General features: G+C 41.8%; 1 protein-coding gene across 1 annotated transcript in view; it reads right to left on the bottom strand.

Moving 5' to 3' along the window:
- Positions 1 to 22,967, bottom strand: part of GPATCH8 (G-patch domain containing 8) — a 100,690-nt gene extending 77,723 nt beyond the window's left edge. The window contains 2 exon segments of the mRNA XM_021718493.1: positions 6,466 to 6,540; positions 22,719 to 22,967. Of these exon segments, the coding sequence (XP_021574168.1) occupies positions 6,466 to 6,540; positions 22,719 to 22,763 (120 nt within the window). The 5' untranslated portion in view covers positions 22,764 to 22,967.
- Between the last annotated feature and the right edge of the window lie 680 nt (positions 22,968 to 23,647).

Below are 23,647 nucleotides of genomic sequence, written 5' to 3'. Positions count from 1 at the left end.
ATGGTGTGTGTAGCCCTGCACGAGGACGTCCACATTCTAGTCATCACAAAAAAGTCAATGCTGCTGCTGCTTCCCTTCACCCCTCCCAACTGAACTGCAAGGAAAAGCATTCCCTTACCACTCATGCTTGATGTCTATTTATAAATAACTTTATTTTAAAAAATTAAGTCCAAATATGAGCAATATTAGTATAAAATGGAAAGATAAAGAGGCCCTTATTTTACTACTATGAAAAAAAAACTTACCTGTATATAAAATCCTATTTCCTATCATAATTCCCATAACTAAATACTCCCGGAAAGGACAGGGAAAACAGAATGACTCTAAGAATAAATGCTGATTATTGTTTAATATCTATGCAGTCTGATGGTATAACTATACTTGGTACCAAGATTTAAGTATTAAACAATGCTGACAAAAATTGCTGCTCCCCCCCCCTTTTTTTTTAAAGAAAACGCCATCTCTGGTTAAGTGGAGATGAGACATTATGCTGACTGTGTTATATTATGAATGCACTAAAATAAACAGACAGATGAAGCAGTATGCTATTTCCAAAAGCAGTGCAAGTGGAGTGAAAGCATTTCCATACGAACCTGGCTTTAAAAACTGGGCTGTCAAAAGAACAGTTAAATGTAACACAAAGTAAGAAACTGTCCAATCACTAATGGTCGATTTTTTATTTTTTTGTCTTGTTTTCAATTCACTGCTTGCAAGTATGTACTCATTAAAGAAGAGTGAAAGCGTAAGTAAATTCACGAGTCAAGACCAGCTGAGATTCAAGAGCAGCGTGTTGGAACTGACAACAGTGAAAGGAAAAGCAAATGTTAAAGGGAGAGGGAGAAAAAAGAAAAAGTCGGGGTCATACACATTAGCACCACTTTCACAAAACCACTCAAGAGGATGGCTGTCACCTTGATACAAAATGACAGTGGCACTTCTCTTCTAAAACCTCAGGTTAAAGCTGTTCTTTAAATTCACCTTTCCAAGTATGAACAAGGGAATGAAACGAAGTTTGTATTAAAATATTTACCATGCCACTATTCTGAATCCTTCTGACTATACAAAGACAACAGAAACAACAGACATGGCTTCCAGAATCTCTTCTTCACCAACCAAATAAATGCTTGAGAGAGAAAATCAGGGCCTGTCCTATCATTTCAACACCTACTTTTGGAGGAAAAGGCAGCTCGGTGATTGCAGAAAGGGCTAGTATTCAGTATGGTCCCCTTTCCTACCAAAAAAAGAAAAAAGGCTTTATATAAACCCATCAAAAATCCAATAGGTTTGCTGGGCACTATGGCTCACACCTATAGTCCCAGCACTTTGGGAGGCCAAGGCTAGAAGACTGCCTGAGCCCAGGGGTTCGAGATCAGCCTGGACAAACAGTCTCTACAATTTAAAGAAAATTAGCCTGGCGTGGTAGCATGCACGTGTAGTTCCAGTTACTTGGAAGGCTGAGACAGAAGTGTCACCTGAGCCCAGCAGGAAGAGGCTGTAGTGGCTGTGAGTATATAACACTGCACTCTAGCCTGGGCAACACGACTCTGACTACCCCCCGCAAAAAAAAAAAAAGGGACAGAAAAAATAATTAAAAAAAATAGTAACTCTTTACTTAATTTCAGCCACTATAATAGTGACTAAAAATCTTTAGGCTTCTATTTGTTAAACAAAATATGTAACTTGGGGTTTAATTATAATCTTGTAGAGCGAAAAATAACTTTCTTTTTTAAAAAACAATCTAGTTTACAACTAACAAAGATGTGACAGTGGCAGGCTGTTTATAATTTCAATGTACGTAGAGGAATTACGAGGCAATCCTAAATTTCAACTGACAAGGCAACTGGATTGTGAGGTTTCCACATTATTTATAAAGAGTCCCTACAAAACACCACCTATTTATTACTCTGTCTGCTCAAGACTTCCAAAACGGTGGCAAGTAGGGTGTGTTCTCTGGTTGGAAATGAAGTTCTAATTCTGATTAAACTACAGAAGTGAGCTGACAACTCAAACTGTCTTTTCCTAGATTACTTCAGCTGGCCTTTATTTTTTTTTCTACCTCTATACTTAAATGTCTAGTTAAAATGCAACACCTTTATCCTTTGTTCCTCTCTATTAAACATGTGAGACAGACAGATATGGTTTTAAACGGGAAGATCCTTGAAAACAAAAAATGCATATTATAAACTACCAAAATGCTGAAAATATAATTCCAGTTTAAAAACATATCATTAACAGCTTCAGCCATTCCTCAATATTTTTACTTCTTAATTGCCTATCAAGCAGGAATGCCTCTGCTCCGTGACACTGTATGCCACCACAGTAACAATAATCACTTTGGCAACAGCTCTACTAATGTGACTGATGACAGTGTGCCAAAATACTTATAAAAACTTATTTTACTGTATGGAGCAGACACTGAGTTTTTATAGTAGGAAACAGTATTCTGTCTAAAGAGAAAACTATGCTACAGGTATGTCAGTGACTGAATGAATATTAATTTCATACTGTATTTTCTTTTAGTTGACAGCCACATTCAATTTACACCGTTCAGCCCATTTTCAACAGTGACAAAAATGATAAGTCTCTTGAGTGGATTGTAAGCTTTGCTGATTGTGTATTAAAGACTCTATAAGCAAGAACGAAATGCTACTAGGTGAACCCATGCAAACAACAAGTTGTAAAAATTCCCAAAACAAAAAAATCTATAGCTCACTACAGATGACACAATGAAGACTAGAGAGAAAAGCCATATAGTAATGCTACACCATTCAGCTCCAAGAAGCACATTATTTATAGTGCAGTCCACATATGGTCACTGCTAAATGTCAAATCAGCAGTCTTATAGAGTTACAGTTTGGAACTAGTGGAGTCCACAGATCTAAACAGATATGCAACACGACAAAACCCAGTTATACGTATACTTCTAAATCCCTAGATAAGCAAACTAAACACTAGCCACTGGAGTTTGAAAACTTATAGTAATTTTTAAAACCTGTTCGGTCAACCTGACAACTATGAAGACAGGATTTTAATTTGTCAGGTAGAGCAAAGAGCAACTAATGGTTGATGGGTAGTTATATGTCCAACAGCAACAACGACAACATATTTTAAGTCTACGATGCAGGCATCTTGCCTTCTACATAGCATAAGATCACTTTCCCTTCCGATTCCTCATCTTTTCTATTTAAAGATCATAAAGGACCATATACCCTAAATAACACCAACCAATTATTATAACTCTAATGGACTCTTAGAGCAAGCTCTGGTTTTAGATCAAGTTGTATTTGTTTTCTAAATATTTTATCTCTAAGTATGTGGAGGTCATAATTATAATAGCCGGGACCTAAATAGCTCATAAAGCAGTAACAAGTTTTAGAATTCTAGTTCAAAAAAGTTTTTTATGACAAAAATAAAATGTTAATGCTTTTTAACTTCTCTTTAAATCAGATAATCAAGTTGCCTGCAGTTATTTTATAATTTCCTTAGGAAGATGCTTTATTCTTGAGCAGAAATTTCACTGAAAGATATTTGGTTGGTTGAAATGAAGAAAGAAAAATCAAACTTAAAAACAAATATAAAATACTTTACAAATGCTGGATTTTGATGCATCAACATTTGTCTACTGAAATACCTGTATCATATCACTAACAAGTCTGGGTTTCAGAGGTTCACTAAAAGCGTAATACGTTACTGCATCTTTGCATCTAATTTCCCACCTTGCTGGTTTCCATCAAATTAACTCTACTACAAAATAAAAAGACCTGAATCCTATTGCACACGAGCATATTCTTGGCACAAACCTGTGCAGACTTCCATGGTTATACAGCTGCTGCAGAATACCTTTGGTTAAAAGAAAATGACTAGACCTTAAGCTCCTGCAATGATCTGTAGACTCCCAAAGCTGCATATTTCCAGCCACTTTTGAGTTGCATGCTGTAGCAAAACAGTCAGCACCTCTCAATAGATATTGCTGCAGAGAAAGATTTAATTCAGCAGAGACGCTTTCTATGTGAGAAGTAATGCCATTTCCCCCTAAGAACAAAACAACTCAATGTAGCCAGCCAGCCATGTAATTCAATATTGACTTATTATTTGGTGAGCATTCCTTAGGTGACAGGCGACTTCTTTTGTTTGGGGGGAGAGGAGGGGACATTCCCTATTTTGATGCCAGTCATTGTAGGAGTTTCTTTGAAGACTTTATGTTTTACTCCCAAATGATGAGGTAGCAGAAATAAGATCCCTCCTGTCTTGTGTCCCACTTCTGCCTAACACAATGAGGTTATCAAGTTCCTCCTCCTCCTAGCTAAACCACATCATAGATAAAGCATCTATTTATGTGTTTCAGGAGTAAATTTTAATTAGAAGTATAATTTACTAAAACAATAGAGATTTCTGAACATTTATTAAGAAAATTAACTATCCAGACTGAGTACTATACCATTTGCTATTTTAGGTGTGGAAGAGAACACTATTTAGTAACTAAGGCATGTATCAGTTCTACACCTACTCACTGAGATTACTCAACAATGATTACTTTATCAGACTATCCTCTACAGTGTTCTGCCTATGATATGTGCTGGAAAAATCCTGGACATTGTGAGAGGCAGAAAAGATTAGCCTCACGTGTCACAGGAACGAATTTTCCAAAAATCTTTTTTTTGAGTAGGAGTCTCACTCTGTCGCCCAGACTGGAGTGTAGTGGCACACTCATGGCCACTGCAGCCTCGACCTGCTGGGCTCAGGCAATTCTTCCGGTGCAGCCTTCCAAGTGGCTGGAACCACAGGCACATGCCACCACGCCTGGCTAATTTAGTGGTTTTCTAAAATCTTTGCTGAGTATATTGATAATGCATACTAGGTTGCAAACTTAGTCATTAAATTTCCTGCTATCAACTCGGAGTACCTATAGTAGCCTGTATGAGAATATTAAACAACCATGCACTTTGTAAATTATGGCACTGAGGGCTTGCTTCTGATAGTTCTGTTCTTAAACTTCATCCCCCCCCCAAAAAAACTTAAATTACAATCGAAAAATTATTTTTCAAGCACATGATACTAATCTAGCCGACAGATTCATTACAAAATTCTGCCTTGTGATAATCCCCAAAATAATATGGAACAAGGCACAAACTTAGCAAAGTGAGTCTGGCATTTTATCCTTGTCAAAACACAAGACTGGACTTTCAGCAAAACATCAGATGTGAATTCTCCCTCTGCAGCATTATCACATGCGTCATCAATTACTGCCATGCCTAAGTCTAGCATCATGCCAGCACATTAAGACAGAAGGTACTATATGCAGTGTTCACTGGACCAGAAGGACAGAGATAAGAAAGGGAGGTGGGGGAAAAAGAAACCCTAGAGAAGAAATTAAAAAAAGGCAGACCGTGCAATACAAACCAGATCATGGCTGCTTAGCTAATATGGGCCAACTGCTGTGGAAGAAAAATGTCGAACACCCCAAGTTGTGTAAATTTCTGTAAACATCTAAACACACACACAAACACACACAACACCAACCTAATTAGGAACATAAATATATGTTGATCCTTTACTATGCTACAGTTTTGAAAATAAAAGCGAAAATCAAAATATTTGTGCCCTCTAAACTGCCCTCTTATTTTCCTGAGGGAGAAGAAGCTAGTGTTTCTTAAAGGGGGAGTGAGGCTTATCTTGACTGTTAGAAAGATTAAAATTCCCTCTTCGACATTTCCCCCCACTCAAGTTTCACCAATAACTCACTGAAACCCTTATTAAATATGTACACCCAAGCACAAATATTAATAGCTGACAAGAATAAGTTTAGACATTTTAACAATAGACCGTGTTATTTTAAAATAAGGGGTTTTTCAAAATGAAAAGTGTTCAAAAATTAAGATTTTTTTATAGCTAAAAGTCAGGTAAATAAGTCTTTTTTTGTTTTGTTTTATTGCTTGGTATCATTAATGTCTGAAACTAAGCAGCATGAAAATAGAAGTAATCAACCTTTGACAAAACCCAGATAGTTCTTAAGCTACAGAGTCCAAGTTTACCATGTTTCATAAGAGTCTGGTAAATAAAACATATTACCCCTTAGCTATTTCTTATGGAACATTCCATACATTACATTACATTGTCCAGGAAAGGTGAAGCTATTAAAGGATCAAAATACATTTTACTCCTTTGTTCAATTTACAAAAACACTAAACTTGAACTTGCTATCTTTAACAGAACATCAATATGGGCCCAAAAGATATTTTTCCATCAAAATTCTAATTTGTTTCTAGATTTTTTGGACTGATTTCCCAATACATTTAAGTATTAGATTACATCCCAAATCTATTTGATTACTGTAGGGCATGCAAGAAAACAGCTCTAAACTGTACTATAGGTTATTAAGAAGTTTAACTTCATTCACATCAAGTGTCACACGAACACTACCTAACTAATTAGTCAAGACCCAAAATTAAGCAATGATTATCTTACCGATTCTATAGGCTTGTCAAGAGATGCTTGTTCAATTTCCAGGTGTCCTTCTTCATACTGATCAAAGTGATTACCCTGAAAAAAGATGACTACAGTTATTTTTCAAAGGCAAGAAATGTCAAAATTATTAACAGTTAACCAAATTAGGAGTTGTTTTTAACTTTCATATATATGTATACCTATATTCACCTAAAAGGAGACTCTTTTTCAGTAGACAATTAAAACTGCACCACAACTTCAAACTTTTAAAAAATTTATATAAACAATATATTAGGAGTCTGGGTCTAGTAATCTGAACTCTACCCCCAACAAGTGTTGAAATTGTTAACTAAAACACTATCAACCATTTGGGACATCAACTCTTTCTCAGACTAACTACATTAAAAGGACTGCAGAGGCCAGGCTCGGTGGGCTCAGTCTGTAATCCCAGCACTTTGGGAGACCGAGGTGAGTGGATTGCCTGAGCCTGCCGGTTTGAGACCAGCCGGGGCAACTTGGTAAGACCTCATCTCTACGATAAAACAAAAAATAGTCAGGCGTAGTAGAGTATGTCTGTAGTTCTGGGTTACTCAGAAGGCTGAGGTGGAAGGATCGCTGGGGTGGCCGTGAGCGTGTATGTCACTGCACTCCAGCCTGGGCGAAGGAGTGAGACTCCAACTCAAAAAAAAAAAAGATGATTGCTTGGAACATTTATTCCATTATGTAAATCAACTTTTCCTTTCTCAGTACTATCTACTTTCAGAGTTGAAATATAGCTTTTAACTTATGTTGACCAAAAATTCAAGTTCAAAAGGAAAAAAAAAAAAATCAGACTAGAAGCAAATTCATTTTTCTTTAAAAAAAAAAAAAAAAAAGCGTATTAAAGATTTTTAAATACACACGCATACACCCAGCTGGCTTTCCTTCAACTGTCTCCTTTCTCAAAAAAAGCTTCACCTTGTGACAGGTCTAACTGCAAATGAAAACAAACTGGCTGACCTGCTCTGCATGTCATCAAAATACACAGTAGCTCTGGTTCCTCGCAGGTCAAGGCCTCTGCTTCCAAACTTACATGTGGAAACCTCTCTATTACAAATTTAGCTGCGGGGATCATTTAAGTAGAAGTAGAGACAGGGATTGTCCTAAATTTATCCAGATAACGGGAATCTTATTATTTGCCAACTGGTGATGATTTTGGTATCCACATAATCCCACAGCCGTACCCTTTACGTAATTAACTATATGGCAATTAGTAGGGTGAAATTAGAGCTGAAGAAGAGGAAATTATCAGGACAACTCTTTTTTTCTTTTTTTGAGTTGGGTTCTCACTTGGTTGCCCAGGCTGGAATGCAGTGGCACAATCACTACAGCCTCGTACTCCTGGACTCAGGCAATCCTCCTGTCCTCAGACTCCCAAGTAACTAGGACTACAGGTGCATGCCACCACACTGACTAATTTTATTATTAATTTTGGGGTGGGTGTAGAAATGAGGTCTCGTTATGTTGCTAGGCTGGTTCCAACTCCTGGCCTCAAACAATCCTCTCATCTCGGCCTCCCAAAGTGCTGGGATTACAAGCATGAGCCACTGTGCACAGCCAGGACAACTCTTTATTTTTTCTTTTGAGTCAGGATCTCTATCACCAAGGCTGGTATGCATTGGCACTCTCTTGGCTCACCACAGCCTTGACCTCCAGGGCTCAGGCAATCCTTCCACTTCAACCTCCCAAGTAGCTGGGACTACAGGCCCACACCACCATGCCCAGCTAATTTTTAAAATTTTTTTGTAGAGAAGAGGTTTCACTGTGTGCTGGTCTCAAACTCTTGGACTCAAGCAATCCTCCCACCTCAGCCTTGCAAAGTGCTGGGATTACATGGCCAGCATCAGCCAAAACAACTTTTAAAAATCACAACCAGCCGGGCTCGGTGGCTCAGCCTGTAATCCTGTGCCTTTGGGAGGCTGAGGTGAATGGATTGCCTGAGCTGGCGGGTTCGAGACCCGCCTGAGCAACATGGCGAGACCTCATCTCTACAATAAATCAAAAAATCAGCCGGGCGTGGTAGCGCATGCCTGTAATTCCGGCTATTCGGAAGGCTGAGGCAGAAGGATTGCCGGAGCCCAGCAGGTCAAGGCTGCGGTGGCCAGGAGCAGCCACTGTACTCCAGTCTGGGCGACACAGTGAGACTCCAAATCAAAAAAAAAAAAAAAAAAAGAAAAAAAGATCACAACCATCAGCCCATCATCTCAAACAGCAAAACAAAATATTGAAGTTTTTTTTTGAGACAAGGTCTTGCTTTGTCACCCAGGGTAGAGTGCAGTGGCACAATCATAGCTCACTGGAGCCTCGAATTCCTGGACTCAAATACTAAGCCAGGCATGGCTGCTCATGTCTCTAATCTCAGCACTTTGGGAGGTTGAGGCAGTTGGATTGTTTGAGACCAGGCTGGGCAGCACAGCAAGATCTCATCTCTACAAAAAAAATCAAAAAATTAGCCAGGCGTTGAGGTGCTTACCTGTAGTCCCAGCTACTCAGGAGGCTGAGGTAGAAGGGACTACCTGAGTCTAGGAGGTTGAGGTTGTAGTGAGCCATGAGCATGCCATTGTACTCCAGGCACAGGGACAGAGTGAGACCCCTACAACTCAAACACACACACACACACACACACACACACACACACACACAAACTCTAAGAGTGAATCAAATTCTCTTCCCTCTTCCTAGAACTATTAAAATTTAATATAATTTTTTAATTAATGAAAAATATTACGTATAGTCAAAGTTGACAGATCCTAAGTTTTTTGATGAATAGTCAAACCAATTATTAACATGTGGATTACACAGAGCAAAGTTTTAAATCTTGTCTGAGTTTTCCCATCAAGACTAGGTCTGAGCCAACTTTAAAACTGTTTTACCTTTGGCAATATATTGTACCACTCATTTTAGCCCTACCTTTTAACACCTGGCTCTGGCTATTAAGTTCTACATTGTACACATTCCTGTCTCTCCCCAAAGTTTCCCCAAGTAAAATGCTTTTTTGTACTATATATACCATTATTGCCTTAGAGAGTATCAAATGTCATTGAGTGGATATAATAATCACAGCTCTATCTAACAAATCTAGTAATATATTTGCTTATAATTTGAACTTTTAAAAATCAAAACACATGATGATACTGATTTAACCTGCCACTGATAAAATGGTATGTTTAACAGACAGAACCATCCAGGAAGGCTTCATACGCCATCTGTAACCAAAACCAGTCCTCTGCCACCAAATAAGTTAAGACTTTGTCTCTAGCCCCCTGCTCCCTACACATTCCAAATAAGCCAATTCTACTATTAGTCTAAATGATGGAGTTTTTAGAGAAAATGGGCTGAACTCAGTGGCTCAGCCTGTAATCCCAGTACTTTGGGAGGCTGAGGCACATAAACTGCCTGAGCCCGCGGGTTTGAGACTCTACCCAGGCAACTTGGAGAGACCTTGTCTCTACAATAAAATAAAAAATTAGCCAGGCGTGGTAGCGTGCGCCTGTAGTTCCAGCTACTTGGAAGGCTGCGGCAGAAGGATCGCCGGAGCCCAGCAGGTCGAGGCTGCAGTGGCCGGGAGCGTGCCACTGCACTACAGTCGGGGCGACGGAGTGAGACTCCAACTCAAAAAAAGAAAATGTTTCAGGAGGAAAAATCTATACCAAAAAAATGGACAATCTGGGAATTGTTGGTGTTATTTCACTAGTATAGTTAACATTTCTTTCTTTCTTTTCTTTTTTGAGTTGGAGTCTCACTCTGTCGCCCAGACTGGAGTGCAGTAGCCGCTCCCGGCCACCGCAGCTTCGACCTGCTGGACCTCGGCGATCCTTCTGCCTCAGCCTTCCAGGTGCTGGAACTACAGGCGCGCGCTACCACGCCCGGCTAACTTTTGATTCATTGTAGAGATGAGGCCTCAACAAGTTGCCCAGGCAGGTCTTGAGCCCGCGGGCTCAGGCAATCCACTCACCTCGGCCTCCCAAAGTGCTGGGATTACAGGCTGAGCCACCGAGCCTGGCCAACATTTATTTCAATTTAGAAGGTAGACAGAAACACCAATGTGATCGATTCCTCCTACGCCCAATTCTCTACTGTTGCTTCCATAATCACAGAGTTTGATTTACAACGATTTCCAGGATTTTATTATAAAAACCAAAGCCCCCTGAAGTAGTCAGAGACACCAGAATTCAAATCATCACTCTACCATTTGCTAGCTGTATAACCTTGGGCTACCTCTCTCCAGGCCCATTTACCACCTGTAAAATCCAGATGACCACACTACAGTATTGTCGCATAGGCCGTGAGGCTTAAAGAGGTACAAAGCAACAGATTACTTAATTTTTACATACTGTTGAGGCCAGATACTAAACCAGAGGAATAAACTGCACTTATTACATAAATTTAATTTGACGCAAATTGGTAGGAAAGATAACTGGCTAGCAATTTCAGCACATAACTAAGAACCTGAAAATATAGTACACTAGGTCAAGGGTATAAGCATATCATACACTCATCTAAAAATACATGTACACCTGTGTGACATATTTTCTGGATAATTTCATTAGGACAAGAAAGGACTGGTTTCCCAAAAGAGCACTACACTGAAAAATTATTTTTAGTAAGGAGCAAGGGCTCAACGCTTGTAGTTCCACCTACTCTGGAGGCTGAGGAGGGAGGATCACTTGCACCTAGGAGTTTGAATCCAGCCTGGGCAACATAAAAAGACCCTGTCTCTATTTTAAAAACTCAATAGGAGACATCAACTTTTTCAGAAATGCAGGCAAAATACAGCAAACAATTATTGAGGTATTCCAAAAAGTGGGGAAATAATAGTTAAGAATTCCTCTGGAAGCCATGGTAATGGATTATCATTTCTTTACCACTGGCTGTTATAAGAGTCCAACCTATTTAGACGTTTTAACAAAAACTGTACTAGTGCACGGAAAAACAAGAGCATGTACAATGTGTCACACAAAAGGAAATCCACAATTAAAAGACGACTGCTGTAATTTTACACAATAAACTGTGACTGTGACTATCCTCCACACCTGAACTATCCTCCAACTGGGTCTTGCAGGCTATCACCAAAGCTGACAGTTAAACCCAGATAATCCACCACACAGCAGGGAGCGGAGCTCCCCAGTCTGGATGTACTTCTCAGACCCTATGAAGCCTCTCCTCCCCACACACCTGTCCTTAGTCAACCATTCATCCAAATACTTATAAACTTCTATGCCAGACCGTGACTTATACTAGAATAATGAACAAGACAAGAAAGAGCTGCATTCAAGAAGCTCCAAGCGCAGCAGGTCGAGACAAAGCATAAGAAGTACACAGCATGGAAGCTGAAACTGGCCTAAGCTGGCTCTGACTTGCTAGGTGAGTAACCTTGAATCAGTTTTTGATTTGTAAAATGGGGACGATAACAGAATCTACTTAACAGGGCCTGAGGGGTGGGGTACGGAAGGAAATAGTGCACAGCTTAGTGCCTAACACAAAGTATGCGCTCTTTGTCCTGTTAGCTACTACTATTACTGGTAAAAGTGCTATTACTGAAACATGCTCAAAGTGCTGGAGCCTGGAAATGAAGCAGTTAACTCTGCCTAGGGAAGATGTCAGAGGTAACATCAAATTGAGTCTTGAAGAATAAGTAAGGATTTGTCAGAGAGAAGAGTATTCGAGATAGAAAAGAGCACATGCAAAAGCAAGGATAATGAAAGAGCCTAGAGTGTCCAGGTAACAACCGAAATCACGGGGCACAGGACAAGAGGGAGAAGAGAAAAGCAAGAGAGCTATTACAATGGCACCAGATGGTTAAGAGTTTTATAAGCTAAGTTCATGAGTTTGAATCTTACACTTGAGACAGCAGGAACCACAAGAAAAGTCACACCTTAGGAGAGATTAAGGTTCAAATTTGAGTTTATTAATTAAATGTCCTAAATTTCTCCAAGGCTCAATTTTTCATCTGTAAAATGAGGGATACCACCAACTGGTCTGAAGGGCTACATGGATTAGACAAATATCTCCTAAGTGCCTTGACACCAGGCCTGCATAGGATATGTACTCTGAACAAACAGTAGCTGATATCCTCACCAGACATCACAGCAGTCAACTTTGAAGGTGTAACCGTCAAGGGTAAGTTTATAGTACCTGACACGACAGTATTCGGGAGAAATACCATTCCCCTCTCCAACCTATTGTTTTACTGGAACAAATGAACAAAATGGACTGATCTTTGTCTTGTTTTCTTATCCTTTTATAATGCCAAGCTAACAAACAGGCACTCAAGAACGTCTGGGAAATGGAGTAAAAGTGTCTGCTAAAACTACACACAATGAAAAGGCCAGCAAAAAGTCATAAACCACATAATTAAGTTTATAACACTGAGATGTTTCTGAAACAAAAAAACACAATCTTTAGTAAGCACACCAACTATTACCTACAAAGTGTATTGACTGACAGAAAACGCTGCCAAGTATTAAAGAGAGACCATGTTTTGCATATCAACACTCATTTCCTTGAAGAAAGGCCAATCTATATACCACAGTAGAAAGTACACTAAAAAAGAAGGCTGGGTGTGGTGGCTCACACCTGTAGTCCCAGAACTTTGGGAAGTTGAGGCGGGAAGAACACTTGAGCCCAGGAGTTTAAGACTAGCCTGGGCAACATAGCAAGACCCTGTTTCTGTTTAAGAAAAAAAAGAAGCCGGGCTCGGTGGCTCAGCCTGTAATCCCGCGCCTTTGGGAGGCTGAGGTGAGTGGATTGCCTGAGCTGGCGGATTTGAGACCTGCCTGGGCAGTGAGACCTCATCTCTACAATAAATAAAAAAATCAGCCGGGCGTGGTAGCGCACGCCTGTAATTCCAGCTATTCGGAAGGCTGAGGCGGAAGGATCGCCAGAGCCCAGCAGGTCGAGGCTGCGGTGGCCTGGAGCAGCCACTGCACTCCAGTCTGGGCGATGGAGTGAGACTCCAGCTCAAAAAAAAAAGATCACAACCAACAGCCCATCATTTTTCCTACAATGATCTTGCTCTCCATTCTGCCTTGGTTATGTACTCTCGGGATCATCAATAATCTCAAACCTTCCACAACCTCTATTTCAAACACTCTGCTCTCCAGCCACCACATTCTGTCTTTCCGGCCCATTCTCTCTAGTACTCCCACTTTAACAAGTCTTAAATTCCATCAGAGCCTACAATCCATTGATCCCACCATTTTTCACCCTCTCATCACCACAACCTCTGCCACCACCTCCACTCCCCCAAAAATCCTTACTCATCTTCCTAACAAGCTTAAAATCACATTGTCCATTACTGTAACCACTCCCTTGTCCCTATTCATGTTAACCTGGTTAACAGAGACTGATGAGACCAGGCATAATGGCTCATACCTGTAATGCTAGCACTTTGGGAGGTTGAGGCAGGAGGATCGCTTGAGGCCAGGCATTAGAGACCAGCCTGGGGTAACATAGCAAGATTCTGCCTCTACAAACAAAAAAAACTTTTAAAAAAATCTTTTGAGCTTTTACTGAAGTACAGTGATCCAGGATGGACTTTAGATCTGGCTGAAAGCAGCCACATCCATGGACTGCACACAGTCCTCAGAGGCAGTGATCTGTTCCCCAAGCATATCCATCCCAACTTTATCATCTTCACCTACACACTGTATTTGAAGTTTTTAAATTCCAATCCCACTGCTGCTTGAATGCTTCTGACACACTCCTCTAATTCTGCCATATTCGTCTCATCATCCCAAGACATCACATATAGTAAGATGGAAGACTTGGCAACAAGTGTTGGCTTTTGGCTTTCTTTGATTCATACTGTACAGGGCAGTCTTCCTTCGTCTTTTCACTTCTTCACTTTCCTCCTCATCACCAGAACTAAAAGATCAATGTTATTACCATCTTTACTATCCATAGCTCCACTTGCTGTCGTATCTTTCACACTATAGGTAAAAAATTACTAGCTAATTAGCTGGACGTGTAGTGCCTACCTGTAGTTCCGGCTACTTGGAAGGCTGAGGCAGAAGGATCACCTGAGCCCAGCAGGTCGACACTGGGGTGGCCGTGAGCATGCCACTGCACTCCAGCTTGGGCGACAGAGTGAGATTCTAACTCGAAAAAAATAAACAAATAAAAATAAAAAATTACTAGCTAAAAAAATTAGGTAGGCATGATAGTGCATGCCTATAGCCCTAACTACTTGGAGGTTGACGCAGGAGGATTGCTTGAGCCCAAGGAGTTCAAATCTACAGTGAGCTATGATCATACCACTGCACTCTAGACTGGGCACCAGAGCAAGACCCCGTCGCTTAAAAACAAACAAACAAAAAACCAGAGACTGGTTATCAGAGCTTCAGCTGTATGGATATAGCCTATGCAACACAACTGTATCTAAATGAATTTTCCTTGAAGGAAGACTGCTTTGGCTGCCTATCTCTCAGTGTAAACACCTTAAATAGCTAATGCGTTTCTGCTGAAAGCACTAATGTAGACTTTTTCTTTGCAGTCTTAGCTTTCTTTTTCCCTAGGCCCAATGGTTTATTCATTATCTGCTTCTTTACTTTTGCCCTGGTTGTTTTCTTCAACTGAATGTCCTTCCACTCATTTCCTTTTCAAGGATGCAATCTCATCCATCAAGATTCAGCTTAAGTGCTAACTTCTTCAGTAAAGTATGCCCAATCATCCTACTTTAAGGGTTTTCTCTTTTTCTTAGAGTTTTGCATGTATTAACTATACTATTCACCTGGTAATCACGCAACATTATTGTTACTTCTGTTATCTCTCCATCTAAAACAAAAGCTCTTAAAAAAAAACACTTCTTAGCCAACTCTCCATACATACATACTTATACCATACATACTTCTTAGTACAACCACTGTTCCAAACATTGTTCTCTTTAAGCAAGTCTTCAAAAATTAGTTTATATTCTAGAAACTATTCCCAAGGCAAATTTACCCCTTGATATCTCTTGCACAGATGATACCCTAAAGCAATATTAAACCAATTAAATTTTCAACCACTTTTGCCCTTTAAGACAACTTAATTTTATTCACAGCAACAAGGGAAACTGATATTACAGCATGTAATCCACAAGCTTTAGTTTCTTCTATAATCAAGACCTACAGTATCAGATTAATTTCTTCATTTTGATCAGCAATGCCTATAAAAACAATGAAAAATTAAGCTCCTCTTTTCTCAGTAACTCTGGAAAAATAATATTAGATGAACCATAAAATGGGTACTGACGTTCCAACAATGTCATTATTAAGATGTTGGTCAGAAAACTCAATGACTTTTTCCTACTACAACTTTAAACCTGGAGAGCCATTTTGTGTTTCAAGTATATGAAACATTGAGATGAGTTGAAATTCCTCTTTAAAATCAATGTAATTGTCAAACAGTGGCAAAGATGACAAAAAGTAGTTGGAACTTCATGAGATTAGACCAAATTTAATATTACTGAGATACCTTCTGCCTGTTTGTAAGTGACACACAACACAGGATTTAACCTACTTCAAACCTGTCACGAAAAGAATTAAGTCAAATAATAAACTACTCCTATTTTGCTCACTAACAGCTTGAATTCCTTCCTATCTACAGTGCTTACAAAAACATGTACTCCTACTCCAGCCACAAAGCCAGAGTAACTTTAGCTACTTTTTGTTCCATACATTCCTAAATTAGGTATAAAATACTGAACATATTTGTTTAAATCCCAAAGAAATCATTTAGTATAAAGATGACCACACAGTATTGGCCTTCTTTCAGCATGAGCATATTTAACTTTCTGCATTGACTAGTACAATACGCATTAAGCACATTTGATTAGACTTCCTGAGTTAAACAAACAATTCACTTTTTATAAGGAAAATCATTACAACATCTTCTGGTATTCACTGCAATATCAAATCAATGACTTCTTTCAGCATTTGTGGTGGTCATCTGTATCTCTTTTGGTAATTACCATGAATCTGCTTTCACTTAATGCTGAATGGCCATGCTAATATGAAAAAAGAATTATTACCAGACACACAAGCAAACATACCAAGTTGTTTCAGAGAAGAAATTATAACAGAATTCAAGAACTGGCTATCTATCAAGCTAGAACCCATTTTCATTAATAAAATAGTAGAAACGAATTAAGTCACAAGAACAAAGCTACAATCTTTACATAGGCTTCAGATCCATAATTCATGATCTCATGAACTTCTGCTACTCCTTTTCAGAAAATAGTAATCATGACGACATCAAGAAAACAGACTGTCCTTTAAAAAACTTTTATCATGTACCCAAATAGATAGAAATTACACGGAACTATATCTCAGCTATGAAGCAGCACAATTGGGATAGCTAATGATATACATGTCTTTAAATTTTTTTTTTTTTTGAGTCAGGTTGTCACTCTGTCACTCAGGTTGGAGTGCAATGGCATGTTCACGGCCACCACAGCCTTGACTTGTTGGATTTAGGTGATCCACTGCCTGAGCCTCCCAAGTAGTTGGGACTACAGGCACGTGCCACCACATCTGGTTAATTTTTTTTTTTAAGATTGTAGAGATGAGGTCTTGCCAAGTTGCTCAGGCTGGTCTTGAACCCGCGGGCTCAGGCAATCCTCTCACCTCGGCCTCCCAAAATGCTTGGGATTATAGGCGTGAGCCACTGGACCCGGTCTAAACTTTTTTAAGTCACACGTTTTGGCTTTAGTTATATAAGGTCATAAAGACCTGAGAAAATGTGGTGAAAGAATCCCTCTGCAGTACTCTAATGAGAATTGTTTGACATGTACTGAAGGAAAGAACACAACAAGGACACCTGTCTTCAATCATTTTGCCAGAACTAGAACAGCCCTGAAAACCATAATGTATTTGTCTGGCTATGTCTTCTTGGCTTCCTATGCCTACATGCATATCACCACATGAAACCCCAGGGTCACGATTCTTCCCCAACTCTGACCTCTCCCCAGTGCAACGTCTGTCGTTCTCTGTTACATCAATCCTTGACACGTCCCATGTTTTTAAAGTGGTTTTGCTTTAAATATAGGAAATTTATTCTTCAGATCATCTCCAGGAAACTTCTCTTATGTCAACCTTACTTTGGTCACTTCTGATTCAAGAGTGTATTAACCAATAATAATATCACTTTGCATTTGCTAACAGTCATGACAATTCAGCATCAGTATTTTGGTATAGCCTTGGTTCTAGTCCTTTCTACCTACCATACTATGGGAAAGAGAATAGCAATGATTTTGTGTAAGTTTCAGTATCCCAAGCCAAGTTGACATGAATGTTCACAGCTTTCTGGCGTTTCCTCCAGAAGGCTGTGAAGAAATGGGAGACACATGGGAAACAAAGATGAGAACGCTTGCTCATGTCACCTCTAGCATGCCTACCTTAGAACGCCAACTCTATCGCACAATACCACACAGGAACTATACTAAGGTCTCTGTGACCTAAGTATCTTAAAATTATGAACCTCCTCACTGAATGGTCTCAGCTAAGAATTTCCTGAGAGTCACATCCTGATACAATATACGAAAAACAAAGAGCAATCCTACAAACATACTACATAAAAGTAATACATAGCCGGGCGTGGTGGCTCACACCTGTAAGACCTTGGGAGGCCGAGGCTAGAGGACTGGCTGGGGCCAGGGATTCAAAGTAAGCCTGGGCAACATGGCGAGAATTTGTCTCTACAATAAATCAAAAAAATTAGCCGGATGTGATGGTATGCACCTGTAGTTCCAGCGACTTGGAAGGTTGAAGCGAAAGGATCATCTAAGCCCAGGCAATCCAGGTTGCGGTGGCTATGTGAGTGCTACTGCACTCCAGCCTGGGTGACAAAGACCTCAACTCAAAAAAAAAAAAAAAAAAAAGTGATTCATCACTTGCTCATTGTCATTTACTACCATGCCTACTTATACAAATTAGAGAAACTTCTTGGGCAATTTCTATATTTTTCTCATGACCTTTGAGGTACTCTGTCTTGTTCCTCTCATCGTCACACCACTTGCTTATCTATTATTTTAGTTCTTTTCACTAGACACCTAATACAAGGGTCATCAATCCTCTGCAGCTCCAAATATGGAATAACTCCTCACTAGCATTCCGCTGCATCACCAGTGACAGCCATGCAGCCATAAGACACCAAGCACTGTGTTTTCATGGCAACTTACAGCTGTACAAATGAAACTTTAATAAACTTGTCCTCCAAGGGGCTGAGTATTTTAAGTCAGATCATGTTTTTTTGTTTTTTTGAGTTGGAGTCTCACTCTGTCACCCAGGCTGGAGTGCAGTGGCACGCTCACAGCCATCCCAGCGTCAACCTGCTGGGCTCAGGCGAGCATTTCACCTCAGCCTTCCAAGTAGCTGGAACTACAGGCGTGCGTTACCACTTTAATCTGTGAACAAATACCTCTTACTCTGGTAAATGCTGGCAGAAGTAACGACTCATTCAGAAATTGAGGTCAGACACTTAAAGGAGTGATTAAAACTTAAAAAAATTTTTTTAATTGTGGGGTACAATTCGGGGTTGGGTATATAAATACTCATGGTACAGGTACCCTTGTTGATGATATGTGCTCCCCACCTCTAAAACTCTTAAAACATTAGAAATACGTATATCGGCCTAGTTTACAAAGATTTAAAAAGATAAAAAAAATACTATAAAAGGCTAGACAAAAAAATGTCTACACTAAAACAGTTAACAATATATCCCCTAGGACACAGTACAACTTATCACAGTCAGAAGCCTCCCTAGAAGCACTCGGGAGACCAACAAGAAACAGATCTGGACAAAACAGAACACAGTCAAAACTGAAGTGATATCACCTTTCTAAAAGCTCACTTATTCTCTCTGTGACCTATAAGCTTATCCTCCACATTTGGTTATTCAATTACAGCTATATAAAATAAATCATTGCCAGTAGTAACAGACATAATGGTCATCAGCACAAGTTCAGGAGTCCAAAAGCCAGGTTGAATCCAAGCTCTGTCATTTAATAGATGTGTACTTGACCAAGTTATTTAATTATCTGTGCCTCTGCTGCCTCATCTGAAAGTGGGAGTAATAACAGTACCCAGCTCATAGTGTTACTGTGACGATTATGAGATAATATGCATAAAGCCTGTAGAATGGTACCTGTTTATTATAATAAAGTTACCAGCCAGGTACGGTGGCTCATGTCTATAATCCTAGCACTTTGGAAGGCCAAGGCAAGATGATGATCCCTTGAGCCCAAGAGTTTGAGACCAGTGTAGGCAATATTTCAAGACTTCACCTCTACAAAAATTAAAAAATTGGGCTGGACACGAGGGCTCACTCCTGTAATCCTAGCATTTTGGCAGGTGGAGGTAAGAGGATTGCCTGAGCCTATTGGCTCAAGACCAGCCTGGACGACTTGGCAAGACCTTGTCTCTACAATAAATCCAAAAATTAACTGGGCATAGTAGTGCATGCCTATAGGTCCAGCTACTTGGAAGGCTGAGGCAGAATGATCGCCTGAGCCCAGCAGGTGGAGGCTGTGGTGGCTGTAAGCGTGCCACTGCATTCCAGCCTGGGCAACAGTGATAACCTGATTTAAAAAAAAAAAAATTTAACAATTAGCCAGGCATGGTGGTGTGCACCTGTAGTCCAGCTACTTGGGAGGCTGAGATGGAAGGATGGCCTGAGCCCAGGAGGTTGAGGCTGCGGTGGGCCATCATCATGCCACTGCATTGCAACCAGGGTGACAGAGTGAGACTCCAACTCAAAAAAAAATTTAAAAAGTTATCAAAATTTAAAAAAAGTATGTCCCTGATAATGATTACTCTCTATATTCATAAGTGCTTCAAGTGACAAGCCTCAGTTAACTGTAATTTCTCACTATATTATACAAAATATCTTTCAAACTTTAGGTGTTCACAAATACTAATAGTGAGCCCAATTCTCTGACTCTCTACTAAGTTCAAAAGACATTCAAACTCTCCAAAATTAGCACTGGTAGTAAACTGGTAAAGAGTGAAATTCCTCAATTTTAAATTATCCTGCCAAATGAAAGGCAAAGAAAATGATAGTCATCCAGAACTTACCAGAGAAGATGAACAGTGAAATTTCCAATGCTGTAAGATCTGTTTAAAGCAACAGGATCCATTCACTGTGTCTGTAAATCTACTATGGATTTGTTTGCAAATGTAGTCAGTGGCCTCACCTTTTAACACTTAAACCTTAAAAGGAGGTCATATTTAATTTTGAATAACCTGAAGTTGAAAAATGTTTCAGATACATTATTCACAGAAACATCCTATTACATTATATTCTCTCTCCAAAAACTTTAAATCAAAAGACATCACTCATGAAAGTAAATCTGTATTTTTCCTTTATTAAAACACCAAGAAAAAAAATACCACTTCAAGCATTTTTAAATGAATAAGTTTTAAAAATGTTAGCAAAATAACTGACAAAAGTTTTAACATCTTATAACTGTCTAAAAGTTTTCCATTCTCAATACTCTACGTACCCAAAATGCTAAAACATCTCAGTTTTAAAAACCAACATTTTCCTGCCTGACTCAATACAGCAGGAGTTGCTTCTTTCAACAAAAAAAGCAGAATACAAAGTTAAAATATACCTAGTATCTTCAAAAGAACTACCCAGCAACCAAAATCGGGTTTTAAATTAACCCAACTAAAGCCTCAGAAGAGGGTCATCTTACTTAGAAGCCGGTATTGGAGTGTGGAGGCTAGCCTTCCCAAGGTTTGCAAGTGACAGCCTTCACACTCTGCGGTCCACAGTTTGCAAAGTCTTCATTCAAGCGTCTGAAGATCCTGTTTGCTTGTGAAGCCTGCCACAATTCTGTGCCCGACAGTCACTTTTCCTCAAAATTTAATGGTCCGTATCATCTATTTTCAATTGTATTAGGTCACCTTGAAATTCTCTCTTTCGAAAAGCATCTGAGGGCTTTAGTTATCAATACGTCTCTTTAAACATGACCCATAAAGCTCAACTGCCTTGTAGCCGACTCACGTTTTATGATGCCTGCTAAAACGTAACAGTAATCTTTCTCAGGGCTCTAATGGAGAATATGGATTGCCTCCAGCTTCGGGGCGCTGCAGGATACCCTTGGACACCTCGAGGTTCTGCGCCATAGCCCCAAGCCGGCGCGTGATCGAGCCCTTCAGCTGCCCCGATCCCTCCCGGCTGCAAAACTTCTCCCCAGCGCTAACAGTGAGGGGTGGAGACGGCTGCCCTGCTGACTGACCAGCCGGGTCGTCTTGGGAAACTCAACCCCCTTGAGCCGCCCTGGGCAGCACACTCAGGCACCCCGGCCCGGCTCGGAGGAAGCTCTGCAGCGGGACACACACTTGAGTGCCGAGGTTCGTCCCTGGACCCAACCAACCGCAGGGGCCAGATATGCGGTAGTACTGCGGCGGTTTCTCTGCGACTCCGAGGACGGGTTTTACCTAGAAATAGCCACACTCTCCTAAATTCTCCCGAGGCGCCGAGATTCCCGCGGTGCCGAGGCTCAGCAGCGAGACATTTCAACCCGCCAGAGACGAGTTATTCTGATTTGGCCTTATTGTTTCCTCAACAAAACTCGCCATCCCAAGGGCATTTTTGCATACCAGCATTTGAAAGGGTGGGGGGGGGGGGGAACCAAGCTTTTGGCACTAGTGACCGCTCGCCGGGCAGACCCGTTATCATGACGCTTCTTGCAAATCTCTCGAGGTGGGGCTGGAGGTGAAGCCGGCCTCGGGCCACGGTCCTCTAACTTACCGGCCTCCAAGCCCCATCAGCCCCGGCCCGGGAGCAGCCACCATGATGCCCCGGGAAGCCCTAGTGTTTGCCTGCCCAAGGAGGCGTCAGAGGACTCAGGCGACCCCTCCCCAGGCGGAGAAAAGAAGACCGAGACAATGAACGGGGATGACTCCTCCCGAGGAAGAAAGAGGCGAGGAGGACCCCCGGCGGATCCGAGCGAGCGCGGCCCCGGGGCCCCGTTTGCCCCCAGTCCGCCCTGCCCGGCCTCGGTTCCCCCAGGAGCCTGCCCCGCACCCGACGCGCAGATCGGGGCTCCGAAACGCGGCGGCGAGAGAAAGCGGGCGGAGAGGAGACGCGGCCTCGCCTCCAGCGCGGAGGCCCCTCGAGAGGCGCGCGAGGAGCAAGCCGACTGGCCGGCTGAAGGAGCTTGGAAGGAGACCGGGCTGCGAGCCGGGGCCGCGGGCGCCTCTGCCCGGCCGGCGCCCTCCCGGGCCCTCGGCGACGCCCGTGTTTACCTGAAAGTCCCGGTCCTCGTTGAAGCGGGAGAAGCGGTCCGCCATTTTGCCGCCTTCACTCCACTCCGGACGACGCTCCCGGTTCGCTCCGGCCCCCCCGCGACACCCGCCCCGCCCCGCCTCCTCCCACGCCCACCGGGCACGCGCGGCCGAGGGGGGGAGCGACGGGAATGTGCGTCCCGACGGGAGCCCCGCCGGCGCAGGCGCCCTCCGGCCCGGGAGGCGGAAGCGCCCCTCACTGCCCCGCGCCGCGCGGGGCCCAGAGCGACTCCGGCGGACGCGCGTGCGCACTGGCGCCGGAGAGCCGTGAGCGCTTCCGGAGGCAAAGGTCAGGGGGCGTTGCGCGGCGGGCGGAGAGTTTCCGGCTGGCTCGCGTGCCGGGAACTTTGTCTGCAGTTGCTGCGGCTTGCCTGCGGGTGTCCGTCTGCTGGAGCCAGACTGCTTCGCTTCGAATCTCGGCTCCCCACGAGGATTAAACGGTGAAGACACAGGGACGACCTCCATCCCCCAGAGGGCTTCCGTTCCACCGGGAGAAGGCAGGCCGCTAAGAAAATAATGGCATGATTTTATTTTATTTTTTGAGTTGGAGTCTCACTCCGTCGCCCAGGCTGGGGGTCAGTGGCACGCTCCCGGCCACCGCAGCCTCGACCTGCGGGGCTCAGGCGATCTTTCCACCTCAGCCTTCCAAGTAGCTGAGACTACAGGCGTGCGCTAATTTTTTTTTTTATTGTAGAGACGAGATCTTGCCAACTTTTGCCCAGGCTGGTCTCGAACCTCTGGACTCAGGCAGTCGTCTCAACCTCGGCCTCTCAAAGTACTGGGATTATAGGCATGAGCTACTGTGCCCGGCCTACGATTTTAAATATTAACGAGTGCCACAAAAATTCCAGCTGGGTACAGTTGGAATAGGATCAGAGATGACCTCTGAA

Source organism: Carlito syrichta, unplaced genomic scaffold (genome assembly GCF_000164805.1).
Source record: "Carlito syrichta isolate Samal-C Ts95f unplaced genomic scaffold, Tarsius_syrichta-2.0.1 Scaffold312243, whole genome shotgun sequence".
NCBI lineage: Eukaryota > Metazoa > Chordata > Mammalia > Primates > Tarsiidae > Carlito > Carlito syrichta.
This window is presented reverse-complemented; position numbering and strand designations above follow the sequence as displayed.